Raw genomic sequence first — 26,736 nt, 5'->3', positions numbered from 1 at the left:
GGGGGAGCCTGGGGGAGGGTGGGGCAGGGCAGGGGCCTCGGGGACTCTCCTCTGCCCTTCCCTTCCTTCCAAGACAATGGGCTACCAGCTGAGGGAGATAAGGGGCTGGATGGGGGCCCAGTGGAATCACAGCCTCTGGCAGCTGCCTGGAGGAGGGGGGCTTCCCCAAGGATGGCCCCCCCACAGCCTCCAGGGCCTCTGGTCCCCATTACTCTGCACCTTTGTGGAAGGGAGGCCCGAAGGCTGTGCCTGGTCGGTCACCAGAGCCCCCCTCCTGACTCAGGGACTCAGTCACTCAAGGACAACATCTTCCTTCCTCCCTCCCTCGCCCCCCGCGTCTATTTCTCTTTCTCTCTTTCTTCCAACACAAAGTGCACCTACCTTGAGTACAAGTATGTGTCTGTTGAGATGTGTCCAGCCGAGATGTCAGCCTGTGGAGCCCAGGATGGGCCTGTGGTGGGAGCGGGCCAGGTGCGGCTTGACGGAGTGTAGGTGGGCCAGATGGCTTAGTTTGGAGGGCAAGGAGAACCTAAAAATTTCTCAGTAACTTTTATATTGATTACATATTGAAATGATCATATTTGGGGCATACTCATGGGTTCAATAAGATATATTATTAAAATTGATTTCACTGGTTTATTTTTACCGTGTCAGTGAGGCCGCTGGAACAGTTAAAGTTACGTCTGTGGCTGACACCGAACATTTCCAGCTCCTAGAAGCCCCCTGGAGCCCCACCTGGCCAGCACCTCCCCGACTAGCTTTGACTGTTCTTGAACTTCCTAAAAGGAGTCACCCAGCACGCGCTCCTTCCCATCTGTGGGGTCATCGTGGTGGTGGAGTTGCCGCGCCCTCATGGGGAATTTAACAAGCCAGACTCTGGACGGAGCACAGAGATGCTGTGGCCACCACGACAGCCGGGTCCTTACCTTGGAGCAGCCCACAAATGGCGGGAATGATGCCGGGGTTCCCAGGGGCTGCAGAGGGAAAGGGGCACCTGAGCGAGGCCCACATCTGAACTGGACTGGGTTGAACTGTGACCCCCCCTCAAATTCATTTCCCGTTGGAACCTCAGAATGTGACCTTAGGATAGGAAATAGGATCTTGGCAGGTGTCATTATTTAGGGATCTCGGATGAGAGCCTGGGTTGGGGGCGGCCCCTCCATCCATTGGCTGGTGTCTTTGTAAGAGAAAGGAGAGGGAGATTGGGACCCAGAGAGACGCCAGGAAGGAGGTCTTGTGAAGGCAGAGGAAGAGATGGGGTGATTTGGCCACAAGCCAAGGAACACCCGGGGCCACCAGAGCCCGAAAGAGGCAGGAAGGAGCCTTCCCTGGAGCCTCTGGAGGGAGCACGGCCCTGCCGACACCTTGACTTCCACCCCTGGACTCCAGAACTGTGGGAAAATAAATTCCTGTTGTTTTAAGCCAACTAGTTTGTGGTAATTTGTTATGGCAGCCCCAGGAAACCCATCTACGGAGACTTGGAGCACTCATCTGGGAACAGAGGGGAAACTGAGGCACTGGGGGCACGCGGGTGAGGTCTCCTCACAGAGCACAGGTTTGGGACCCCTCCCGGACTAGCTGGGCATCCCTGAGCAAGTCACTGCACCTCTCTGAGCCCCACTGTCCTCCTTGAAGAGGCGCTGCTGAGAGTGGACGGAGACCCTCCTACCCAGGGCTGGGGGTCACCGCAGATGGTAGGGAGGGGCCTCCGTCCCTCTGCCCCCAGAGGTGCTCTGAGCCTGGCTCCTCAGTGACACTGATGCTGCAGGAATCAGCTCAACAGCGGCTCCACCGTCACTGTGCGCAGACCCTGGGGTGCCCGGAGACACTGGCTTCTAAGGCTTTCCTGTTAGGGTTTGCCTTGCACAGGTTTTATAAAAAAAATCCATAACTAGGCCAGAGACAAGGCAAGGGACACTGCAGCCCGCTGGCCACTGCACGATGCCTGCCAGGGCCCAGCCAGAGCTGCTGGGAGGGAACTGCCCCCTGCGGGCACTTCCCAGCCTCCGCACCCCGTCTTCCCCTCCGCTGCCTTCCTGCTGGTCACCGCCTGTGGGGTGAGGGCTAGAGGGCGGTGGGAGTCTGGGGACGGCAGCGGGGAGGCAGGAGGAACTGTGGGGTCCCAGCCAGTGTGATCTGAGCAGGCTTGTGACCCTCCCCCAGGTGCCCGTCTGGTCCTACTCATGCTGCCCCCTTCCAGCCCCTCAGACGGTGTCAAAGTTCTTCCCCCCAAAACAGAAACTGCTTTCTGAGTACATCCTCTGGGCCCTGTTTGGTCCTTGTGACCCTCGGGATGTGGGGCTCCGAGGCCCCCGCGCCCCAGCATGCTGACTCACCCTCTTGTACACGGCACCTCCTGCCCATCTCAGCCCCGGGGCCTGCTCCTCCCATCTGACTTCCCCAGGTGTCAACAGGAGCACACCACACTCCCACTGAAACCTTCCATGGCTCCCCAGCACTCCCAGGATAAACCCTGAGCACAGACCTGCAGGCTCCGGCCTCTCCACCACCCTGTCTCCCCCCACCCCGCCCCCGTGCACCCCAGACCAAACCCCAGGTGGTCCCTGAACTCCTCCTGCCCTGCAGGCTCCCGTGGACACATATCTTTTTCAGGACATTTCCCCACAGCCCTCTGAGGTGGGCAGTATGGTACCCATTTCACAGAGGACAACGCTGAGGCTCGAGAGAGAAAGGAAGACAGAGGATGAGCAAGGGCCTGCACCCCGGTGGCTGCAGCTGCCCACAGCCCTGCTCGGAGACCGCTGCCCCATCCGTGTGCTGACCTCTATTTCTTTGGCACCTTTGGTGAAAATCAAATGACTGGATAAGTCAATTGGGCTCAATCTTCTATTCCATCCACCTGCGTGTCGGTCCTGTTCCAGAACTTTGCCATCTTCCTTACTGTGGCGTCAGAGAAAGTCACAAGGTTAGGCAGCAGTAAGTTCTCTTTGTTTTATTTTTTCCCCCTCACTCAACCCCCGGCCACCACCATTCCACCTTCTGTCTCTCTGCACGTGGCTCCTCCAGGGACCTCATATAAGCAGAATCCTACAGTATTTGTCCTTTCGTGTTCACTGAGCATACTGTCCTCAAGGTCCATTCCCGTTGTAGCAGGTCTCAGAATTTCATTCCTTTTTAAGGCTAGATGACATTTCATTGTATGATGGACCACATTTCGTTTATCTACTCAGCTGTCAGTGGGACTTCCCTGGTGGTCCACTGGTTAAGACTCCACGCTTCCACTGCTGGGGGCACGGGTTCAATCCCTGGTCAGGGAACTAAGATCCCACAAGCCGCTCAGCGTGGCCAAAAAAAAAAAAAAAAAAGCTGTCAATGGTCACTTGGGTTCCTTCCACTTTCTGGCTACTGTGAATAAACGGTGCTGTGAACATGGGTGTGCAGATACCTGTTCAGGTCCCTGCGTTCAGTTCTACAGGGCTTATACCCAGAAGTCGAATTGCTGGACCATATAGTCATTCTATGGGGTGTGGATTTGGGGAGAAGCACGTTGTCAGCTTGGCTAAGAGAAGTGAGGGAAGGTCTGCAGGAGGGCTCTGGGAAAGAACAGCCTTCCACAGAGAGCTGCGGGAGTTAGGGAGTCTGGAGTCTCTGAACTCGGATGAGAAAACAATCACATCCTGATCGTCACTGACTGAGTTCAGCATTTCCCTCCTTTAGGATTGTGAACAGCAAACCCCAGAAGGGCCTGTGGCTTTGCCACCAACACTGTCATCGAGGGTTTCAGAACATAGTACCTCTATTGCAGAAATTTCAGAATGTCGTTTGGACTCAAGTAGTGGTAGTTCTTAAACCCACCACTAGGTATTATTTAATGACTTAAAAGAAAGTCCATATTAGCACATCACAAGGAAACAATAGGCTGACAATTTGAATGTAATTGGCTTCCTTTGTAATGCTACGTATTCTGTCTTATGCATTTAAAAACAGGATACTGAGAAGGGGTTTGTCAAAAGCCTAGTTTAGATGATGCTGGGAAGATGTGATGTCTGGAACCCTGGTAGCCATTTTGTGACTCTGAGGGGCTCAGCCTGAGAGTAAAGCTGACTCAGTAAGGATGGTAGAGAGAGGAGTAGGGGAAGTTCCAGGGTCCTTTCCCAGCTATTATCAGAATTACCCAACCCAGGAAACTCCCCTCTTCAGGGCTTCTTATTTCTTGCCATAACTACTGGACTTGTTATTGATATTTATCCAGTTGAGTCAAGTTTCTTTCCCTCTTCTTTTTTTTGGCCACCCTGCAAGGCTTGCAGGATCTCAGTTCCTCGACCAGGGACTGAACCTGGGCCACGGTAGTGAAAGCCCGGAACCTAACCACTAGGCCACCAGGGAACTCCCAATTTTTTTGGTTGGTTGTTTGTGTGGTTTTCTTGCCGTGAAGATTTCATGACTGAAAGACAGTGTTTCCAAAGGGATCCATGAATGGCCTAGGGAACGATGGGTGAGGACAGAATCCTGCTGGCCTGCATAGAGCCTTTGTGTGAATTAGAAAGAGGTGCTCCTCTGGGTGGCTAAAAAGTGCCCTGGCTGGGGGCTGTGGCTTTTGGCAAGAATAAAAGCCTCTTTTCCTCCAGGCTGACACAGCCCCCAAGCGGGGGCACAGGGCTTGTCTAAGTGGGCTTGAGTTGGCTCTCCCCCGACCCCAGCTGTACACGGAGGCCTTGGGAGGAGACCCCAGGTTGAGGAGAGCAGGTGGGCTCCATGGAGGGGCTGGACATGCATCGGGTGGGGTAGAGAGGGGCTGGCAGGACCCCTGAGTCAGGCACATAGTGAAAGGTTCCCCTTCCCCGTCTGAGCATTTGGAATCCCCCAGGCAGCTGGCGCTCCCGAAATGCTATGCAGATTCCGCCCCAGGCTCTTTCGGGGAAGCAGCCAGAGTGCTGGTCGGAGGCCATGTGCCCACTTGTGGAACTGTCAGGGTCTGGAGTCGGGGAGGGTCCCTGGGCCGCGGAGGATTGAGCCAAGAAAGGCCTGGGCAGCAGGGAAGGTGAGGGAGGGTCTGGTGTCCACCCCTCCTGCCTCTGGGTCCCTCTGTCTTGCTTGGGGCTGCCTGGCTGCTGGGTGGGCCTCAGGGATGCACGCGTCAGGGGGTTGCTGCATGTTGCAGGGCCCGACATGGGTGCTGCAGCTGTGGCACTGGAGTCGGGGGTGGGGAGACACAGTCCTGGCCGCCGGTGAGGGGGGAGGGCAAAAGGGGCAAGTCACCAACAACTGGCCGAGGCACTGGACGCTTGTTGTCACACCTGTCAACTCGTGGGATATCCCTCCGAGCTCCAAACTCTGCTCTAGCCTCCCAGGGAGGGGCGGGGCGGGGCGGGGCGGCGCGGGGCGGGGCGGGGCGGCGCCGGCTGCCCAGGCCGCAGCAGAAGTGCCCGGACCTGCGCTTCTTACACGTAAGCGAAGCACAGCGAAGCAAAATGAAAGGTTCCTCGGTCACACCAGCCACGTTTCAAATGCTCCGCAGCCACATGTGTGACCTGAGGCTCCCGTATTGGACAGAGCAGGTCCAGAACACTTCCATCACTGCACAAAGAGGCCTGCCTTGACCCCTGGGACGCTCGGACCTGCGGGAACAGGGCCAGAGTTTCCCCCACACACACTGGGGGCCTCCCCAGAGGAGATGGGGGATGTTTGAGGTGGGTCTTTTGCACGAGCAGGGGTTTGCAGGTGGAGAACAGGGAGAGGAGGAGAGCGAGGCAGCAGAGATGGACAGAGGCTGGACCACCAAGGGCACTGGGCACTGGGGAGCCTTGAGAGAGCTTTAAGCTGCGGGGCAGGCGGGGCCAGCTTTGCCGTGGAGGAAGCAGCCGATATGCCCCAGTAGATGAGTTGGGGGTAATGGAGGAGGCGGGCGAGGCTGCCGTCCCTGTGGAGGTGCTCGTCACTCTTTCTCCCCGCCCAGGCGTCAGAAGTCAATCAGAATAGCGCTCAGAGCCCGCTGGGTGGGGGAAGAGCGGGCACCGTGCTCCTCGCAGGTGACCGTGATGCCCCCGGACTTACGGGCGTTACGTAGCAAGGGTTCCGTGCGGGCTCAGGGAGGGTGGATGAACACACATTTGACACACGGGGCCTGAGGCCTGAGGCCAGAGGCCGGCCTGTGCTGTGGAGGTTCACGGGCACCGGTAGAGGGGCGGGGGGACCCCGAAGGTCGGCCGCAGGCCCTGAGGAGCAGGAGTGGGGTGGCGGCCAGGTGGGGCTTAGCCGAGGCCTGGCACGGCCAGGGAATCGGCCCTGCTCCTGGCAAGGATGCCTTGGCAGGAGAGGGCTTCTGCCCAGGGTGCTAATGCCCTCTTAATTAGCCAGGCACTTGCCAAGGAACTGCCGCCACAGCCTCACTTTACAAAACACACTCGGGGCTCAGAGCTGGTCCAGCACCTGCCACACTGTCAGGTGGATGGCCAGGTGCGGCCTCTGAGCTGCCCGCTGAGGCCAATCCAGGCCTTCCCCTCGGGGCTTCCTGGTCCAGGACGACAGAAATAGAAATGCTTTGTAGGGACACGTTTTTGGTAACAGACACGGGGCAGGTCAGCCTCTGTACCTTTGCTCCAGCCAGCCTGGCTCTGCCCTGCTGAATTCCTATTCACCCAGCGTGGCCACCACTTCCTCCTGGGGGCCCTCCTGGACCTCACGGTTAACTCTGGGGTCTCCCCCACCGCCCAGGACAGCTCACTACGTGGGCCACGCCGTGGGCACCCACAGGTTTGGTTCCTGACTTAGAAGGGTTACAATTTAGGGGCAGGAGGGGGTGTCACAGATCTCTTGGCAAATCTGAGAAGAGCCACAGACTGGGCCCCTGAGAGCTCTATGTCCCTCCTAAAAGCTGGACCAGAGCCTCGCTGTTCTGTCCGGGCCACAGTTTCCCTACGTGTAACCTGGCGGCCCCTGAACCCCTATTGGCAGAGATGTTTCTGGAGATGGGGTGACAGCTGGTCCTGCCCTCCTTGGCTCTGACCCGACAGTGCTGGGGTGTGGCCTGTGGCCCTGGAAGGCACAGCTGTCCATCGGTTACTCCCACTTAGGGCACTCGTGAGGGATGCGAGGGATGCAGGGATGCAGGCCGTACCAGGCTGCCTCGAGGGGCCACAGGGGCAGAACAACAAAGACACCATTCACAGGCTCTGGGCCCCGAGGCCGGTCATCTAGGGGGGCTGGGCCGTTGACATCTGTGCATCTGCAACGTGGATGGCTGTTCTGGCCTCTTACACATGCCTGGGACACACTTACCTCCTTTTGAGAGAAGGGAAAGTGAGCCTCAGAGAAGACGGGGAGCCCCCTGTTCACGGCTCTAAGTGATGCTGGCGGGAAACTCCCAGGATGTCACATCCTGTCCTTTTGCAGACGAGGAACTGAAGCTTCGAGGGGCCTCAAACCCTGGTCCCTGGACAACAGTCAAGACCAAGTGCAGGGCCCATGCCCTGAAAGCCGGCAGCCCTGGTCAGGTGTGACAGGAGGTTTCTAGCGTTGAGATCCTGGAAGGCAAAAGACAGGGTGTGAGACTGCAAAGCTGGTATGAAGGGGGAGCCCCAGCAAGGAGTGGGAGGTGCTGGGGGCGGGGCGGGGGACAATGGGAGACAGTCTAAGGCTTGATTTTGTCACTCCTAGCTGCGTGACTTGCTTACGTGCTTTTTTTCCCCAAGATTGATTGATGTTTCTTAAGTTGAGGTAAAGTTCACTCAACATAAAAATTTAAAGCACACAATCCTGTGGCATTTAGTATATACATTCACAATGTTGTGCAGCCACCACCTCTACTTAGTTCTTTTTTTTTTAATTTTAAAAATTTTTTGGTGGTGCTGCACAGCATGTCGGATCTTAGTTCCCCCACCAGGAATCGAACCCTCGCCCCGTGCAGTGGAAGCGTGGAGTCTTAGCCACTGGACCGCCGGGGAAGTTCCTCTACTTAGTTCCGAAACACTGTCGTCCCCCCCCGCCCCCCAAAGGAACTCCGTCCCCATTAAGCAGCTGCTCCCCGTTCCCCGGCCCCTGCAGGCACCAATCTCCTTTCTGTTTGGTTGTGTTTCTTCCGCCGCTCAGGCTCCTTCTCCTCATTCGTGAAGTGGGCATGACACCCGGTTGTCGGAAAGTTAAAGCGTATAAAGCCCTCGGCACAGTGCCTGCAGCGCCTGTGACTGTGAGTGGTTTAATGCCCGCCTCCCAACGGGAGCCCAGCACCAGTGACCCCAGGAGCGGTGGGAGCTGGGGCCCGGGTCTTGGCGGCCGGGAGAAGTGGGGCTTGGGAAGATTTCCTCGAGGAGAAGCCATGGGGAGCCCGAGGTGCCGGAGACCCTGGGCAGCGCAGCTTTGCCCCAGCCCAGGTGAGAGGGCTCAGCTCCGGGACAGGCACAGGTCAGGGCCCAGCTAGTCCAGGCAGGCATCTGCCCCTGGGATCAAGCCTGGAACGTCAGGTCAATGTGACAGCCTAGTAGGAATCTGATGACCTTCCACATGCCAGAGAGAATGGGGTGGAAACAGCCCTGGGGATGGAGGGGGTGGGGGTCATTCACTGGGCCAAGTCGTCATGGGATGTAAGTAAGATGCAGAGCAAAAAAAAAAAAAAAAAAAAAAAGCCAAATTAACAAAACCCTCAGAAATAAAGCTATGCACTTCTCTATCTAAATATCTATCAATATCTCCTATCTATCATCTATCATCTACCTATCACCTCTCCATCTCTACCTACATAATACATTCCTGAATAAAGGTACAGAGAGGGCTGGCAGGATGAGGTCCAAACACAACGAAACAGCACACACAGGAGACAGGACTAAGGCACAGGCGAAGATGCAGGGTCAGAATGTCAGGGTTCATTATTGTTATGAACATGTTCAGGCAGACATAAAAAACACAGTATGTTGTCTCTTCTCGTGCCATCACTGCTGGCACAATCATTGCATCCTATCTATTCCCCACCACAACTATCGTTTTTTTGGGGGAAGGGAGGACTGGGGTATTTTATTTTTTATTTTTAGTGTCCTCGTCCAAAACTTTTTATCATGGAAATGTCCAAACATTTGTTAAAGTAGAGAGACTCGGGAATTCCCTGGCGGTCCCGTCGTTAGGACTCCGCACTTTCACTGCCAAGGGCCCGGGTGTGATCCCTGGTCAGGGCCACGAGGCATGGCCAAAAAATAAAAATAGAGAGACTCATGGAATGCAATCCCATGTGCCCACCACCCTGTCTGGAATGGTTTAAGGCAAAACCCAGGCATCATGTCATTTCATAGGGAGTTCTTTTTCATGGCTTGAGAGATCTTAGTTCCCTGACCAGGGATCAAACCCGGGCCCTCAGCAGTGAAAGTGCCAAGTCCTGACCACTGGCCCGCCAGGGAGGTTCCTTTAGGGAGGGTTTCTGACAGGTAAAGACATTTGTTTGCTGCTTTTACAAACACTGTGCCATTTTTATACCTACCTCTGTGTTGTCCATGAGGAACTCTGCATGTATTATTATTTCCATTTGACAGGTGAGGAAACTGAGGGTGAAGTAACCTGTCAAAGGTCCCATGGCAAGTGTGTGTCAGAGCCAGGAGCCAAGTCAAGGCCTACTGACTCCAGCTTCTGCTCCTTGGCTTTTGTGCTGGGATGCATCCCAGGATGTCATTTCAGGAAGCCCCTGACCATCAGTGGTGGGTGGGCACAGGGAATTCTCCAAGCCTGCTGGACGGGGGAGGAGTCTGAGTCTTTGTGGCTCAGAATCCTCACTCGGGGAACTGGGTTCAGGCCTAGCTGAGCAGCCCTTCCTGGTGGCCTCATTTTCCTGCCCAGACCAGGCAGGAGGGCGCCCGGCGGCCAGCCTGGGAGCGGCTCAGGCCTGGCCCCAGCCAAGCACCTCCGTTCTCCCCGTGCCATGCCCTTGTTCCGGGCAGCTCAGGTGGCGCCTGGGTTCCCGTGGGGCCCAGGGACACAGCGTCCGTGTTCCTGTCCTTCCCCAGAGGGACCCAAGGTGGAGCCTGCAGACAGGACCATGTGACTGCACTGGACACAGAAGTGCCCAGTGTAACTGAGACTCGGGGAATGGAAGAGGCGGGAACATGGGTGCAGAGCAGGGAAGGAGTTTTGAAAATGCTCTTTTGCCAAACTGACCTAAGATTTTGTTCCTATATTGGCTTTTCGGCAATAATTAATCATAATAATAATTAAAAAAAAACTGAGATGCTTCCCTCTGCCCTCATCCAAAGATCTATGCTCATGAGACTCAGCCATCTGGTAGTTTTCCCTGTACTCAGGAGACCCCTCTTTCCCAGCAGCTGCTGTGAGCCAGGGCTCCCTCACCCCCCAATCTCCCCCCAAGCTAGAACAAGGCAAATACATATCACCCATATTGGCTTTGGACAGAGGACAGAGTGAGCTCCCCATCACCAGAGGCATTCAAGCCAAGACTGGACAGCCTTAATTTTTTAGAAGTTGCCTGCTGGGTAAAGAGAAACATGAACACATGTTGGTTTGTGGTGGAGGGCATCCCTCTTGGGAGGAGGTTCTGGCCAAAGCAGGGCATCAATAGCAACAACCCAAGTGTCCATCCACATGGCAGCAGTTAAATAAATGGCACATTCATGCAGTGGAACATTACACAGCTGTGAAAGAGAACAAGGAAGGCACTCAGGTACTGAAGCAGAGACTGGGTTCAGATGCAAGTAAGAAAGCAGGATTGAAAATACTGTTTAAAGATGTAGGGATTTACAAGAATACAGATGCAGGTTTGCTTGTCTTTGAAGTTCATGGAAAGGGAGACAATCTAACAGCAGGTATGGAGGTAGTGGGTGGGAATGGGGGGAGGGGGAGGACAAAAGCCTTTTTAGGGTTTGGGAGATTTGAACCATGTGAATATATTGTCTGTTCAGAAAAAAATTAAATATACTAATTTAGCTCCACACCTATTGAAACGAACCTCAGCTCTTCATATACTCACCCCTACACCACCCCTTGCCCCCAGTCTCAGGACTAACCTGATTTTCCCCAACACTTCAGGCTCTATGTTGTTCACTCGACCTGGACTGCCCTCATCTGTAGGGAAATCCAAGGTCCCCTTTCTATGTGCCCTCCCCCACACTGCTCCATTTGATTTTAATTTATTCAGCAAACTGGCACAAGGCTCACGCTCCTGGCCGACTGATCCTAAAGCTTTGTACTTCACCATCGCTCTGACTACGGGACTAGGGTCCTGGGGATTCCTGGTGACCCTGGGGGCTGGAGGGAGTCTGGCCCATCCCCAGGACAGTTCCCAGGACCAGCTGGCATTTATGAGCACTGACCACGTGCCAGGCACTGTTTTTTAGGTGCCTGATGTGTGGAGTCACCAACTTGTCTCCGTTTGCCCAAGACCTTCCTGGTTTGAAAACCGAATGCCACGTCCCGGGAGCCCCCTCAGTCCCGTTCACAGCGCCTTCTGTCCTCTCAGCTTCTCCTGCGGCAGGTGCTATCATTATGCCCTTTTTAGAGATGGGAAAACCACGAACCAGGGATGTGCATTTGAGTCCAGGAAGCCCGATGCAGGAACCCTGGCTGCCACCATACCCAGCCGGGCTCACCAGTCTTTCTGCCAAAAGCATCACCTGGGAAGGCCTGGACCGGCTCCCACTCCTGGCCTGACTGAGAGGCGGGAGCCCCCAACCCCAGCCTCCTTCCTGGCCTCCATGCTGCTAAGTTGTAGGAGGGGGACTCGCTCGGGTCAGAATGGGGAGCTGCAGAGCCAGGAGGGAGATGCCATCCAGCCCCCATCCCAGCAGGCACGTCTCAGCAGACTCCAGTCCTGCTGCCAGCATGGACCCCGCCCCCAACCTTCAGTTATTCAGCTCCCTCTCCTCTGAGCCTTGGTAGTTGGCCAGAGGGTTGGGGTCTCCCTTACGAGGGCTTTCTGGGGACTGGAATGGGTTCTGAGGGTGGCCAGGGACCGTGTCTGCTGAGCTCCATGCCCTCAGGGACTCTCAGACAACCCTGAGATGGGGGATTTGAATTTCTTCTACAAAAGGTAAAACAGGCTCAGAGAGGTTTAAGTGACTTGCCTACAGTCACACAGCCAGCGAGACCCTGGGTTTCAAGTCTATTAGATGACCTCAAAAAGAGACACTTGATTTCTCATCTCTCCAGAGGTGAGCTTTGTGGGAGGGGATGCTGTGGGCAGTGCCTGCCTGGGGCTCAAGGACCTGCCAGTAAACCCATTTGACCCAAATGATGGGAAAGTAACACAAAATTACCCTGAAAGATAAAAATCCCTGGAGGAGGTTGCCTGGGGGGAGCCACAGGCACAGACCAACCAGCCCAGGAGCTAGTTCAATGCCCTCTGCCTTTGGCCTCGAGACCTTGTGGGCAGCCTGTGGTCATGCTGGCATTCCAGGGGCCTGCTTGGCATGTGGGGAATGTCCCAGCAAAAGTCTTGGCCTTTGGAGATGCTCAGAAAAGGGAAGTGTTCCTCTACAGGGGCAGGGGTGGGCATCTGTAGGGAATATCCACGTTGACGGAGCAGGATGGAGAGCTGAGGTCCTAAAGGAGGGCTGTAGCCAGCGTCGCCCCTTCCTGTGTGCCAGGCTCTGCGTCCAATGCAGTGGGGACCTGGGGGTGGGTATCAAGTGGGAGGCACGCTGGCTCCTGGGTTCCACCCCTCGGGGCTGTGCTGCCTGAGCGGGAGCACGTCTCTGACCTGCTCAGTAAAAGGGCACGCTGCTCACTCTATGCCTGGAGAACCTCACCAGAACCCTGTGGCTTCTGCATCCTCAGAGTGGACACACTGCCACTTGTCTCAGCCACTACCACGGAGACCTATTTGGGCCAGCCCGGCTGGGTGCCTGGGCCACAGGGAAGGGTCTGGGTGGCTTTCAGGGCAGTGTCCTGGGAGGGAAGCCTCGGGGAACCCCAGCCCCCGCTCTGGAGGCTGCAAGGCCTGGGTTGGGTGAGTTGGGGTCTGCAGGCCCCTCCCCAGCTCCTGGCCTGCCCCCCACTCTTCTGCCCACAGGCCCTTGGAGGGTCCCCTCTCAGCTCCTTCAAGGCTCTGCTCTAAAGCCACCTCCTCTGAGGAGCCTCCAGGCCGCTCCGCCCTAGTACTGATGTGCTCTGTGGTCTTGCGGTCTCTATCACAACCTCAAACCTGGCTCGGCCTTCCTCCCGGCTGGGCTTGGGGTGCGGGGCCTCCGAGGGGTCCCGTGCTCTGGGTGAGTCCTCAGGCTGAGGTGCTGCGAGGGCGAGGCCTTGGCATTGGCGGGGAGGGGGCGGCGGCCCGAAGAGGGGGGACTGCAGAGGCCGGCCGAGCAGGGAACGCGGCGAGCCCAGCCCCCACCCGCGCCCCTCCGGGACCCTGCGCGACTCAGCTCGCTCCCTGGGCCCCGGTGCCCCCTCCTCGGCGAGCCCCGGGGCGGGGCGGGGGCGGGACCTCGCGACGCTGACGTCACCCCGCCTATAAAGAGGCTCGGGCGCCACGGGCCGGCTTTGTAAAGCGCTGCTGAGGGTGAGCGCACGGCCGCGGCAACTGAACAAAGGAGCAGGGCGCCGCCGCTGGGACCCGCCACCGACCTCCCGGGCCGCGCCGGCCTCCCGCCCGCCGCCACCATGACCGCCAACGGCACGGCCGAGGCCCTGCAGATCCAGTTCGGTCTCATTAACTGCAGCAACAAGTACCTGACGGCCGAGACGTTCGGGTTCAAGGTGAATGCGTCGGCCAGCAGCCTGAAGAAGAAGCAGATCTGGACGCTGGAACAGCCGCCCGACGAGGCGGGCAGCGCAGCCGTGTGCCTGCGCAGCCACCTGGGCCGCTACCTGGCGGCGGACAAGGATGGCAACGTGACCTGCGAACACGAGGTACCCAGTGCCGACTGCCGCTTTCTCATCGTGGCGCACGACGACGGCCGCTGGTCGCTGCAGTCTGAGGCGCACCGGCGCTACTTTGGCGGCACCGAGGACCGCCTGTCGTGCTTCGCTCAGACCGTGTCGCCGGCCGAGAAGTGGAGCGTGCACATCGCCATGCACCCCCAGGTCACCATCTACAGCCTGGCCCGCAAGCGCTACGCGCACCTGAGCGCGCGGCCGGCCGACGAGATCGCAGTGGACCGCGACGTGCCCTGGGGCGTCGACTCGCTCATCACGCTGGCCTTCCAGGACCAGCGCTACAGCTTGCAGACGGCCGACCACCGCTTCCTGCGCCACGACGGGCGCCTAGTGGCGCACCCCGAGCCCGCCACCGGCTACACGCTCGAGTTCCGCTCCGGCAAGGTGGCCTTCCGCGACTGCGAAGGCCGCTACCTGGCGCCGTCGGGGCCCAGCGGCACGCTCAAGGCGGGCAAGGCCACCAAGGTGGGCAAGGACGAGCTCTTCGCCCTGGAACAGAGCTGCGCCCAGGTCGTGCTGCAGGCGGCCAACGAGAGGAACGTGTCCACGCGCCAGGGTGAGTGGGGACGCCGTCCCCCGCCTCTCTGGGCCATGCACAAAGCGAACCCCACCCCAGTCCCCGCAGCCTCCCGCCCTTTCTCGCCCGCGGCGCCGCTGCAATCCTGAGCGACGCCCGGTGCGCCCCCGCTGGGCGCGCGGGCCACCCCACCCCGCCGCGGGACCTGCGCTCCGATCCCCAGGAAAGGGCGAGGGGTGGGGCTTTGCCCATCCTTGGGTGCCGCTGCATAACCCCCACTCCGCCTTGAGGTTGGGGCTCCTAGGCCGCGATTAGACGCCGCCCCTTGTGCCACCCTCCGAACCCTCGGCCTGATCTGGGTCCTCCCTACGCGCGCAGATCCCTCCCTCGCATCCGTGGGCCTAGCCCGTGGGGAGGGGACGCCCCTCGCCTGTTTCCTCGTGCCCCTCCCCCCGGCAGTGGGCCTTTGGCTCCAGGGAGACTAGGGGTCGCAACAGGCGCGGGGCGCGCCCCCGCTCCATGAAGGCCGCCTTTCGCGGGCCGGATGGGGGTAGCCTTTGATCTCCGCAGGGTGCGCTTCCACCTCCCCTCCCTCCGGGCCTTTCTCCACCTCCGCTGGCTGCTGGGAGGGGTTGGCCTCTGCTGGAGGGGGGGTGCCCAGAGTGTCTGCCCTTCCCCCCCCAGCCCCTCCTCCCGCGTCCGCCCCGCGCTCGAGGCCGCGGCCTTTGTGAGCAGGGGGGCGGGCTCGTCGACAAGGCCCTCCCTCGCCCCCTTTGTCCTGCTCCGTCTCTGCAGATGGGAAAACCAGATGCGGCCGGGCGGGGGAAGGAATCGACTTTCTGCGGGTTCCCCCCTGCTGAGGACCCCCCGCGCCTACCCTAGGCCCAGTGCCCCGTCCGAAGCCACCCCAGAAGGCGGCCTCTCTGCTCGCGCCCCAGCCCCGGGACGGCGTGGCGTGGATGGCGCCCCGCCAGACACCCCGCCCCGCGCCCGCGCGCGTCTCCTGGCCGGTACCCTCTGCTCTGCGGGAGCCAGAGAGCGGTCTCAGCCTGAGCCCGGAGACCCCAGCCCGGCACCCTCGGGAAGCCCCCCCTACCCTCGGTTGAACCCACCCCCAAGACTCCCGCCTGGAACAACTGGCTGCAACTCGATGCGTCCTCTCCCGGGGCCTCCCGCTGGCCTGGCGATTTCCTACTGGCCTGCGCGCCAGAAGTGAACCCTCCTCTTTCCCTTCTTAGATTCTCCCCGTAGGCGGCTTCTCTTCCTTCTGGCGCCCTCGCCCCTCCTTTGGGGGAACCTGTGGGTGTCTGGCTCCCCCAGCCGGGAAGTTGGACCCCAGCCTCTGGAGATAGCTGGATGGGAGCCCAGTCATTGCCCAGCCCCCCCTCCCCTTCCTTCTGACGGCCACCCTCCTGACCCGGCTCTGCCAAGGAGGTTGCAGCCCGGTGGCAGTTTCCTACCTGAGTGTGCTGATTGAAGTGGGTGGTGTTTCCTCCATCCTGCAGATGGGCAGGTTTAGGCCCAGAGAGGAGCAGCCATGTGCCCAAGATCACACAGCAAGTAAGCAGCATGAAGAACTGGGTTTGACTCCAGAACGAGCTCTTATCTGGACCCCCTGATGCCTCCCAGCCTCTGGGGCACAGGTCCTCCCCTTTCCAGTCTCACACAGTACGAGGTGGGGCAGGAATCCCCACCTATTCAGCAAACACTGATCCCCTATCAAGTGAGACATGCTGAGGCCTGAGCGGTGAGCACATGGGCATCTCCTGGATCCTTCCCTGCTGGGCCCAATGTTCTCGTTGGGACATGAGGAACATCCCAGAGGTGTCAAGCAAAGGTCTGGGGGTCCAGGAAGTACATGAGGGTCCCAGATTAGATGGGGGAGGTCCCTTTCTGAGGAGGACACTTGACCTGACCTGAGGATGAATAGAAGGTAGCATGTATCAGGTGTGTGGAACAGTGTTGCAGGTACAGGGAACAGCTTGTGCAAAGGCCCCGAGGCAGGAAGGAGCAGAAAGCCCAGGGTGGCTGAACAGAAGCTTGTGAGGCTGGTAGACGGGACTGGAACAGCCGGCAGGGCCACAGGGCCTAGGTTGGGTGTTCATCAATGCAGGCATGCTCCATGCTTGCTGGGCTGCATCTCGCACCTGCCCTGGGGAAGGTGTGGCAGGAACGCGTGGCCCTGGCCCTAGCCCTTGGCGCCAGAAAGGAGCAGAGAGATCCTGGGGGTGTTTCTGGCAGGCACTGGTGAGCCTGGGCAGGTGCCCTTTCCTTTCTAGTAAAGCTCGTTGGTGGCGTCATGGTGTGATTCAAGCTGATGGGGCAGGAGGAGACGGAAATTGCACCAGGAGAGCTGCTGGCTCATCTGTGCGTTTAAAGGGAAGGGAGATTTGGGAGCAAAGTTTGGAGCTACATTGGCCTCAGATTTTGGGGTCCTCATCTCGTTCTGATGTTGGCTGACCTCAGGTCTTCTTTGTGGGGTGGAGGATGCCCAGAGGACCTGGAGCCGGCATGGGCTTGGGGGGTGTGTCTGCAGAGGCCATTTTGGACAGGCCTGCGTGGCAAGGAGGCTTCAGCTGTGCCTCCGACACATGTTGGGAAACGCCAGCCAGGAAGGAGGAGCATCCTGGGTTTAGCTGGCTGGGGGAAGTGAATCATCATCCCCGTAGGCCTGCACAGGCAGGGCCTGGTGGGGGTGGGGTGCTCCCTGCTGAAGCTGCAGCCTGCTCTCTGGCCTCAGTTTCCCCATTTGTAAAGGGCTCGCCCAGGGCTGCCCTGGGCACATTCTTTTCGGCCAGATTGTATTTCTGGGAGGAGGCCATCACAGCCTACATTAGAGGCAGGATCGGCCACAGGGAGTGGGGGTCCCAAGAGCTGATGTGACCAGGCAGATGGCACGTGTCTACCCCAGCTCCTGGGAAGTGCTGTAGCTGTGACCACACAGGTGGGGGCGTGGCTTGGGCAGGGATGGAGGGTGGCAGGGCCACTGAGTGAGCAGTGCTCATGCTACTTTGGAGCCTCACCTGCCCTGGGCTCCAGCCAGACCCTGGGCAGAGCCTCACCCCATTTCCCACCTGGTCTCACAGCCTCTTTGCATCTGGCCAGCTGTGCCCTGGGGACTCCATGCTCAGGAAGTGCCCAGTCCCAGCCGCTCAAAGGTGAGGCTGGCTGGCTGAGAAAGGGCTGGTCAAGCTGGGCTTTGCAGGATGTGTAAGAGTTCTCCTGATGAGGCAGGGCATTTCAGGCCCAGGGAACAGCTTGTAAGGACGGAGTAGGGATTTAAAGTGGTCAGGTAGTGGCAAGAGCTGACTGGGAAGAGGGGAGGTGAGGTGAGGCCACAGATGCTTCTGGGCCCCCTCCCTTAAACTGAATGGGGGTGGTGGAGAGTGCCTGATTTGAACAAGCCAGGGGAATATGTGGACTGCTAAGGCTGAGGGGGATGGGGATCATGAAGTGTGTTGGCAGGGAGGGGGTGCTCCCTCCAAGCCACTGTACAGGATGGCTCAGAGGCTCGAGGTGGGGAAAGCCACGATGTGGGGGGACACGCCGGGGCCCGGCGTCTCAGTTGTGCTCTCTGGAGCGGGTCGGGGGGATGTGCCCATGGGCTCTGTTGAGCCCCCGCATCTCCTGCCTCCTCAGGGCTCCTGTGGGCCTGTGACTCAGGTTTTTTGTGCTGCTGTTGATGAAAAGAAAAATCCCGAAGAAAACCCTGTTCCCATAGTAACCGAGCTCTAATTAGAGACTCCAAGGCCCCACTCCAAGTGGGGCCTTTCCCATCTGGGCAGGGCCTTGGAGCCAGGAGTTACCCCACTGGAATGGGGAGGGGATACTCTTCCCACCCCTTCCTGTCGCGGGTGGAAGACCTGCTGTCTACTTGGCACTGGGCTGCTAAATCCTTCCCATCTCAGACCGGGCCCTTTTGACAGGCAGAGAGGGAAACTGAGGCTGCGTGGGGGGAGGCACTCAAGGGCACCTGGCCCCGGCTTTGCATACCTTGCGGGCTGGCCTAGGCCTGTTTATCAAACCAGTTCCAGGACTGGACACACCCAGGCGGGACGGGGTCTGAGTGGCTGAGCAGGTGGTGGTGGTCGTGTGGCCCTGAGGAGGTACCCGCCGCTGCAGAGCCTCCCTTTGTTCCTGGAAATAACTCTGTGGAATTGCTGGGAGGAGTCAAGCCCAGGGCTGTCCGCGGGAGCGCAGGGCTGGCTAAGCTCTCAGGAACCAAAGCCTCATTGAAAAGGAGCCCCTGCACTTGCTGTGTTTGTCCTCGGGCAGGCTGGCGAGCGCCTTGTTCGCTGGCAAGCCTCTGTTATGTCAGGTAGGCTGGTCAGTGCTAGAGATCTGACTGCCACTCGGGGCCCTTCCCTGCCCCCTTTGCCCCTCTTTCTGGGGAGCCCTGTCTGTCTTTTCTGCTGCTGAGGGGTGCCCGGTGGGGCTCCTCCTCGTCTGTTCTTTCCTTCCCGTCAGCCGGCCTGCCACGTGTTGGGCAGGTGGTACCATGTGGCTGGGCAGGCGGGGGGGGGGGCAGGCCTGCTGGGCGAGGTCTGAGCAGGGATGGAGCCCAGCCCCACATTGTGCTCCTGGTGTGGCCTTGAGGATGGTCGTCCTCTGGGTGGCTTGGACCCCGAAGGCCCGGCCCCTGCTGATCCTCGCCCCGTGCTTCACTGGGGCGTGATGGGGGATCGAGCTCACCTCTACCCCCGGGGCCTCAGTAGTCAGCAGATCCCTGACACTGTGGCTAAGGGGACCCAGGGGGCCTGGAGGGTCAAGCCCAAGCGTTGTGAGGGTCTGCTTCAGAGTGACCCGTGGAGGCCACATCCACCAGTCCACAGAGGGGAGGGAGGGTTGGGGGAGAGGGCGTGGCAGGAGGCCTGAGTTTGCCCATCTCTCCTCCCGAGAGCCCTGGACCCCTAGCTTTCTCTCTGGGTGACCTTGGGCAAGGGCACCACCTCTCTGCCTCATTCTCCTTCGTGATGGGGTGGCGCTGACATGGGACACGAGACCCGGTTAGCATGGGGCTGACACCTTTCAGGCCCTCCGGGTGGTGGCTGGAGAACTAAGAATGGGTCCTGGGGGAGGGCCTGGGGGTGCTCAGACCCCAGGCTCTGCCACCCTCCAGCCTCTGCCACCCGCCAGCCTCATCTCATCTAAAAGGACACCTGCCGCCCGCCACTGATCCCGGCTTCATAAAGGCCTCAAGGCCCAACTCACCCTGCTGCTGAGGCCCTTAGGATCCATGGCGCTTGGGGATGTGAACTTGTTGGGACCAAAGATCCCACTTCAGGTTTTATCTGGAGGAGTCCATACGGATGTGCAAAACGACATGGCTGCAGCTTGTGGGAGCAAGACCCCGGAAGCCACCCCCTTCACAGACGACTTAGGGACATGGAAACGTGTAAAGGTGTTAGGCAGATCATTTGCAAATCGAGGTCTGTAGCATGCATGCACTTGAAGGTCAAGAAAATGCATATGTGAGCGCACGGGGAAAAGGCTAGGAGTGTGTGGTCGCCCGCCGTTCACGGTGGCGTTCTGGGGGTGTGGTGGGCGTGGGGGTGTGTGTGAATTCGCTTTTATGAGTTTTCTCAATTCCCTGAAGGGAACGTGTGCTATGACTCTCTTGACACGTGTACAGAAGCAGGAAGGATATCATGAACTACTACCATATACCGACTCTCCCAGCTGCAATATTCTGCCACACTAGCTCCCTGTCCCTTTATTCATTGCTTCTGGTTGTATTTAATGCAAATCCCTGACATCAGGGCATTTCATCTCAAAATGTTTGTGTGTATCTCTAAAAAACAAGGCCATTTTCTTACTTAATGACAACATGATTAACAATAATTAATCCATGCTCTCTACTCCTGGACCATGTTGAGAGTCTCCCCGTTGGTTCTACAATATCTTTTTTTTTTTTTAACAATATCTTTTTGCATTTGGTTTGTTGGAAGGTATTACTTCTGTAATCAGAGAATGTGATGTGTAAATGGACCTAGCTGGCCTTGGCCCTTGACTTGTCCTGCCTGGGATCCTGGGTTCCGCCCTCTGACGTGAAGGCCGGGGGTCTGAGCCGCACTGTGGGGTCTCAGCACCCCCCTGCTGTGTTGGTGTGTGCGGGCAGGGCTGAGGGTCAGCCAGCACTGGGGGGGCGTGGGGGTCCCTGTACTAGCTGGAGGCTCTCCCAGCAGGTATGGACCTGTCGGCCAATCAGGACGAAGAGACCGACCAAGAGACTTTCCAGCTGGAGATCGACCGCGACACCAAAAAGTGCGCCTTCCGCACCCACTCGGGCAAGTACTGGACGCTGACGGCCACCGGGGGTGTGCAGTCCACTGCCTCCACCAAGTGAGTGCCCCGCTGCCCACCTGTCACTGCCCGCGCTCGCCCAGGCTGGCCTTCCTGTGGGGCGCGCCTGACCCTGTCCCGCCACCCCCAGGGATGCCAGCTGCTACTTTGACATTGAGTGGCGTGATCGGAGGATCATACTGCGCGCGTCCAACGGCAAGTTTGTGACAGCCAAGAAGAACGGCCAGCTGGCTGCCTCGGTGGAGACAGCAGGTAGCCACCTGGGGGCGCACCTCAAGCCCTTGTTCCCTGGAGGGTCTAACTGTATGCCATGGTCGCTTACGAACCCCACCCGAAGCCTGCCCTGTGCTGGGCATCCTCCCAGACTGGCACCACCCTGCCTCACCCTAGGGCTGGCATGCTGTGTGACCCCAGACTCCCGCTCTCCCTCTCTGAGCCACACCCTGGGTGTCCACGCCCAACCCCACGAGGCTCACTTCTCTTCCACCTCCTGGGACAGGGGACTCGGAGCTCTTCCTCATGAAGCTGATCAACCGCCCCATCATCGTGTTCCGTGGGGAGCACGGCTTCATCGGCTGCCGCAAGGTCACAGGCACCCTGGACGCCAACCGCTCCAACTACGACGTCTTCCAGCTGGAGTTCAGAGACGGCGCCTACAACATCAAAGGCAGGTTCTCCTGTGGGCAGTGCCGGGTGGGGCCCCCTGGGCTCAGGGGGCCGATGTTGGACACAGAGAGCAAACCCTTGCCCCACTTGAGCCTGGCTTTGGGGCTCGGCTTGGCCACCCTGTGATGTGGCCTGGGCCAGGCCCCATCTGGACACCAGAGGCTCTAGGCTGGGGGGGGGTAGCCCCTTCCCCTCTTGTCTGTACAGGAGGGAGATGTCCGGCCCACCCCAGGTAGAGCTAGAGAGGGAGACGGGATTCTGGAAAGGCTGGGCGGGGGAGGGGTCACACACGAGTTATGGGACCAAAATTCTGGTGGGAGGCGGGGGAAGGGACTCCAGTCCAGCATGGGCCCGAGGCTTGGGTGGATGTAACAGACCCCACCCCCATTCTGGAAGCCGTGACTGGAGGGTGGGGAGCAGAGCCCAGGCAGGGCCTGACGGGGCCTCCCCTTGCCCCTGCTCTAGACTCCACAGGCAAGTACTGGATGGTGGGCAACGACTCCTCCGTCACCAGCAGCAGCGACAGCCCTGTGGACTTCTTCTTCGAGTTCTGTGACTACAACAAGGTGGCCATCAAGGTGGGCGGGCATTACCTGAAGGGGGACCACGCGGGGGTCCTAAAGGCCTGCGCTGACACTATCGACCCCACCACGCTGTGGGAGTACTAGGGCCCCGCCGCTGGCATCCCCCTCCCCACCCTGCCCAACCCGCCCTGCTAACTCTCTTCTCCAGGTGGGCTCTGCTGTGGGTGGCGAGCCCCTTGCCTTTCAAACTGGAAACCCAGAGCAAATGGTGCCCTCACCTGTTGTCCCACGTGGCCTCCCCTGGGCAGGTCAGAGGCTGTGACCTGGTCCTTGGAGGGATTTCACATCCCTCTGCTCTCTCTTCTCTGCCCTGGGCGAGGCTGGAACTTCTTTCTTCTGACCTCAGACAACTCTGAGCCTTATTTCCCCGAAGAGGCCGAGGAGGAGTGGGGGGCTGGGAGGCCTTCCCGAGCTCAGCTCCTGGGAGTGGCGGGGTGTAACTGGAATCTCCTGTCCCCTCCTGAACCTCCCCCTCCCCCATTTCCCGGGAGCCAAGCTCTTGCCCCAGGCCTGTTGGTGGCCCCCCTGGGGCGCCATCCCTGTGTTGTCAGGAGGACAGCTGGTGGACAGGACGGGGCTGGCTCCAGGCCCCTGTGAGTGGAGCAGGTTTGGTTTGGTGGCCGCCCGGGCCTGGCCACTGCACACACATCCTGCTGTGGTCCGGGGGTCCTGCTCCTGTCTCTTTTCTTTCACTCTGGCCTGACTGGAAGCAGAAAATGACCAAGTCAGTAACTTTTTTTTTTCAGTGAAATGTTATTGCTGGAGGAGCCCCAGGCAAGCCTGGTTGTAGCCATGGGTGGTCTTCAAGGGGTCTTGGTGGGGGGGTAGTCTTGAGACAGCATCTCCGGGCCTCAGTGCCCTCTACCCACTAGTGGTGGGGTAGGTGGGGTGCCTCCCTGAATCCAGAACCTGCCTCCACCTTCCCAGGGGGCTCTCACCGGCCCCTTCCCTCCCATGTGCGTGGGCCCCAGGCCTGTGTCCCCACCTGGTGGTGCTGGGCCCTTCACCGCCTCAGCCAGGGCCCCTGGTGTGATCGGTGCTCCTCTTCTGACTGGACTCCCGGGTCTCGGCAGGATGAAGCTGGGCGTCGCCCTCAGCCGGGAGCCCCGTGGAAGCCCCCTGGTCCCTGGCTCCTAGCCCCGCCCCTGCCAGTTCCCTTCCCCTCTGGTTAGTGTCCACCATGCATCTCACTCTGGGTGTCTTGGTCTTTTATTTTTTGTAAGTGTCATTTGTATAACTCTAAATGCCCATGATAGTAGCTTCAGACTGGAAAGAGCAAAATAAAGTTAATGCAAGTCTGCACCCCTAGGGTTGGTGTGTGTGTGTGTTGGGGGTGAAGGCAGGTGGCAGGGGTGGGCCTGGGAACCCTCCTGCTGCAGGTTTCCGGGTTAGAGGTCAGGCCCACACAAACCAGCAGAGCGGACTTCCTCCTGCCTTGGCACGTGTGCCTTGACGAGCTTGGAGGTGCGGGGCCTGGGTGCCCCCTTTCCATACTGCAAGGGGCCTCGTGCATCCATCCACACGCCAACACAGCAGGCTTGGGCCCCTTGGGACCTGGATGTGCTGTCTGGGCGCCCTTGGAGGACAGGCCCGGGTAGAGGTGGGCACAGGCCCTGGGAGAAGTCGGCTGGATGAGCTAAGCTTGGAGTCCAGGGAGGACGCCTTCATGAGAACAGGACCCCTAGGCCCAGCTTGGGGAGGAGGGGAGGCACTTCTCTTATTTGGCAGATAAGAAGCTGAGGAAGTTTCCAACCTCGAGGGGGGACCTGGGTCCTGAGCCCACCCTGTGGTCGCGGCCCCTGGCAGACCTCCAGGTGGTCAGCCCTGCAGGGACTCCAGAGAGGCAGACGCTGGGTTGGGCCCTTCTATGCAGTATCATGTTACCCAGAGCATACCTGTTCCCATCTTACAGAGGAGGAGACTGAGGTTCAGAGTAGCGAGGCAGAGCTTTGAGGGTGGAACGGGGTGCCCCATGGGTGTCCAGTAAGTAGGCGGTGATTGAAGATGGACGTGGGCGTGTGGCCGTCTTGCGGGGGCAGCGGGACCAGAGGGGCCTGAGCTGTCAGCAGAAGCGCTGATTGGCTGCTGATGACGAAACTGGGATGCCTGCGCTGTGATTGGTGGTCCCTGGGGGCGGGAGTCTCGAGATTGACAAGCACAGATGGCGGCTACAAAGGGACGTCGGGCTCTCAGCGGGGTCCAGGCGGCCAACCCTCCACCACTGTTAAAGCCAGGCTGGAAGCCAGAAAAGTCTCAGTGACGTGGAAGGGAACAGATGAGTCCTCCGGAGCCAAGCTCCTCCAGACTGCAGGGATGGGGATGCACTGGAAGGGGCTCAGGGAGGGGTCCCCAGTTGGGCAGTTGAGCGAGGTTGAGCGAGGTGGTTCCCTGCGGTGCCCGGGGTGGGCGCCTGCCCAGGAGCAGGAATGACCTGTCCTGGAATGATGCAGGCACCCCTCCCCGCATCCTCCCAGCCAGGCCCAGGCACTGATTCTGAATTCCACGCGTTCTGCAAAAATGGGCGCAGAGCAAGTGGCTGCGCGTTACAGGGGCTTATTCCCCCGCCCCACACACACCCCGCGAATGAGGCGCAAAGGCTGGTGGGGGAGGTGATCACACCTAGGGAGGAGGGGGGCCTAACCCAATACTAGGGACAGGAAAGGCAACCAGGGCAAGGGAACCGCACGAGCAAAGGTCAGGTGGGAGGAACCTTGGGGCGGGGCCTGGTTGGGTCCCGGATGAAGAGTGGATTTGAGTGAGGCCATTGTCTCTAGGCCCACGTGGAGGCGACAGGCGTTACCGGAAGGCGGCAGACACTCCCGGGGGCGCAAATGGAGCACCGTGGGGACCACCAGATTCACTCCTGCGCACGCACCGGGACTCCCCGTGTCCTGGTCGAAAGGTGCCCCCCCGTCAGAATTGGCTCTGGGGCCCCCAGGGTGCAGATTCCAGAGCAAAGGATGCGGTTCTTCCTCAGGGATTCCCAGTTCACAAGGGTCACTGTGTGATCCTGCACACACGCACACGGGCTTGTGTACATGCATGGGTGAGTGCACACAGGAACACAGGCATGTACAGGAGCCCAGTGCACACACAACACGCATGCACATAGAGACATACGTGGACGCAGGCACAGGCACACGGACCAGCCCACAGGAACAAAGAGCTTACGGTTTGCTCACCAGCCTGCATTGACTCAGCCCACAGGCTTCCAACCACTGTGCCTGGGGACTCCGTTCCCCTCAGTTTTCCCAGACCCTGACTGCAGCTCCTCTCACCTCCAGCTGGGTCAGGGGCCAGTGGGCCCCACAGTTCTGAGGCTGGGTTCCCCCCAAGCCTGCCATGGAGGGCCAGCAAGAGTCCAGGCTGCCACTGCTCAGATGGGGACATCAAGGCCTAGAGAAATGCCCAGTGAGTCTGGGCAGCTGCAGCCAGTGCTCCAAGCTACTCGTTGGGGTTAATTGTGAGCCTAAAAGATCATGTCAGAAGGAAAAACATTCAATTAAACTTGTAAGGAAGAAAAAAGGAAGGAGAGGCAGCCCTTCTTCCCTTCCGTGGCTCTTTTCCCTGTTAGGGGCAGGACTGCCGAAGGCCGGGCAGATGGGGCAGCTGCGGTCCCCAGGATGTAACCTGGCCAGAGTAAACTGGGATCTCCACAGGTTGGTCCTTTAGGTCCGTCTTGGGGTGGGACCCCAAGCCCTGCTGGGGGCTCCAGCCCCAGCAGGACACAGGTGGTCCCCCCTGGTGGGGGGAAGCCTCTGAACTTCCTAGGTGCATCTCCACAGGACACTTCAAGCCCCCTGCCCTCCCCAGCTCAGGCTCCTCCCCTGTTCATTTCTGGGGAGCCCTCAGTGGAGGATATCCCAGACCTGGCTGGGCCCTGCTTCCTACAGGGCCTCTTCCAGAATTGAGAAGTATGAGAGGTGACCTCCAGTGACCTTGGGGCTCATAGCTCACACTGAAGTGTAAGGTAGGTGAGGCTACAAAGGGACCCCTGCCACTCTGGACTTCCTGGGGACCCTCTGGCCTCAGTTTCCCTCATTTGAGCGACGGACAGCTGGTTCCCTGGGCCTCAAGACTGTCAGATGGGGGAGGGGCTCTGAGACCTCCGGGGCAGCGAAAGGAGAAGGGAACAGATGGGGTCTCCCCAGGCAGAAGGAGGCCTGGAGAAGGGGCTCAGGCCTGGGAAGGGTAGGCTGGGGCTGAGCATTTGGCCTGAAGCCCCAGCCCTTTAGTGGGGCCCCTGAACTTAACCAGGAGGAGGCTGATTCTCCGTGAGGAGATGGGGGGAAGAGAAATTGCTCTCCTCTGCCTGCCCCCTCCCCCCAGTCCAGGCCTGACCCCCAGAAGGGGAAGGGAAACCCACCTTCCGGGAACCTGGAACTGGGCAAGCTGCTCTGAAAGGTTTACTATTACTATCATTATTGTTACTTTAAGAATTAAGAGAGGGACTTCCCTGGTGGCACAGTGCTTAAGAATCTGCCTGCCAATGCAGGGGACACGGGTTCAAGCCCTAGTCCGGGAAGATCCCACATGCCGCAGAGCAACTAAGCCAGTGTGCCACAACTACTGAGCCTGCACTCTAGAGCCCACGAGCCACAACTACTGAAGCCCTCGCGCCTAGAGCCTGTGCTCTGCAACAAGAGAAGCCACCACAGTGGGAAGCCCGCGCACTGCAACGAAGAGTCGTCCACACTCACCGCAACTAGAGAAAGCCCACACACAGCAAAGAAAACCCAATGCAGTCAAGAAAAAATGAATAAGGGCTTCCCTGGTGGCGCAGTGGTTGAGAGTCCGCCTGTCAATGCAGGGGACACGGGTTCGTGCCCCGGTCCGGGA

The 26,736-nt window shown here is 59.1% G+C and overlaps 1 protein-coding gene and 1 long non-coding RNA gene across 2 annotated transcripts; one reads left to right on the top strand and one right to left on the bottom strand.

The window, feature by feature from the left end:
- Positions 1–236: 236 nt before the first annotated feature.
- Positions 237–7,455, bottom strand: LOC307198683. The gene is made up of 4 exons (XR_013831668.1): positions 7,240–7,455; positions 2,784–2,901; positions 927–974; positions 237–529 (listed from the first exon to the last, which is right to left on the bottom strand). It is a non-coding gene; the product is annotated as an uncharacterized lncRNA (long non-coding RNA).
- A 5,997-nt stretch (positions 7,456–13,452) lies between these two features.
- FSCN1 (fascin actin-bundling protein 1) lies at positions 13,453–23,404 on the top strand. The gene is made up of 5 exons (XM_079946352.1): positions 13,453–14,383; positions 20,530–20,686; positions 20,778–20,899; positions 21,147–21,314; positions 21,779–23,404. Exons 1-5 carry the CDS (start codon positions 13,552–13,554, stop codon positions 21,979–21,981), a joined length of 1,482 nt encoding a protein of 493 aa, XP_079802478.1. The 5' UTR covers positions 13,453–13,551; the 3' UTR covers positions 21,982–23,404.
- Positions 23,405–26,736: the final 3,332 nt, after the last annotated feature.

This window comes from Stenella coeruleoalba (assembly GCF_951394435.1).
Source record: "Stenella coeruleoalba genome assembly, chromosome: 15".
Lineage (NCBI taxonomy): Eukaryota > Metazoa > Chordata > Mammalia > Artiodactyla > Delphinidae > Stenella > Stenella coeruleoalba.
This window is presented reverse-complemented; position numbering and strand designations above follow the sequence as displayed.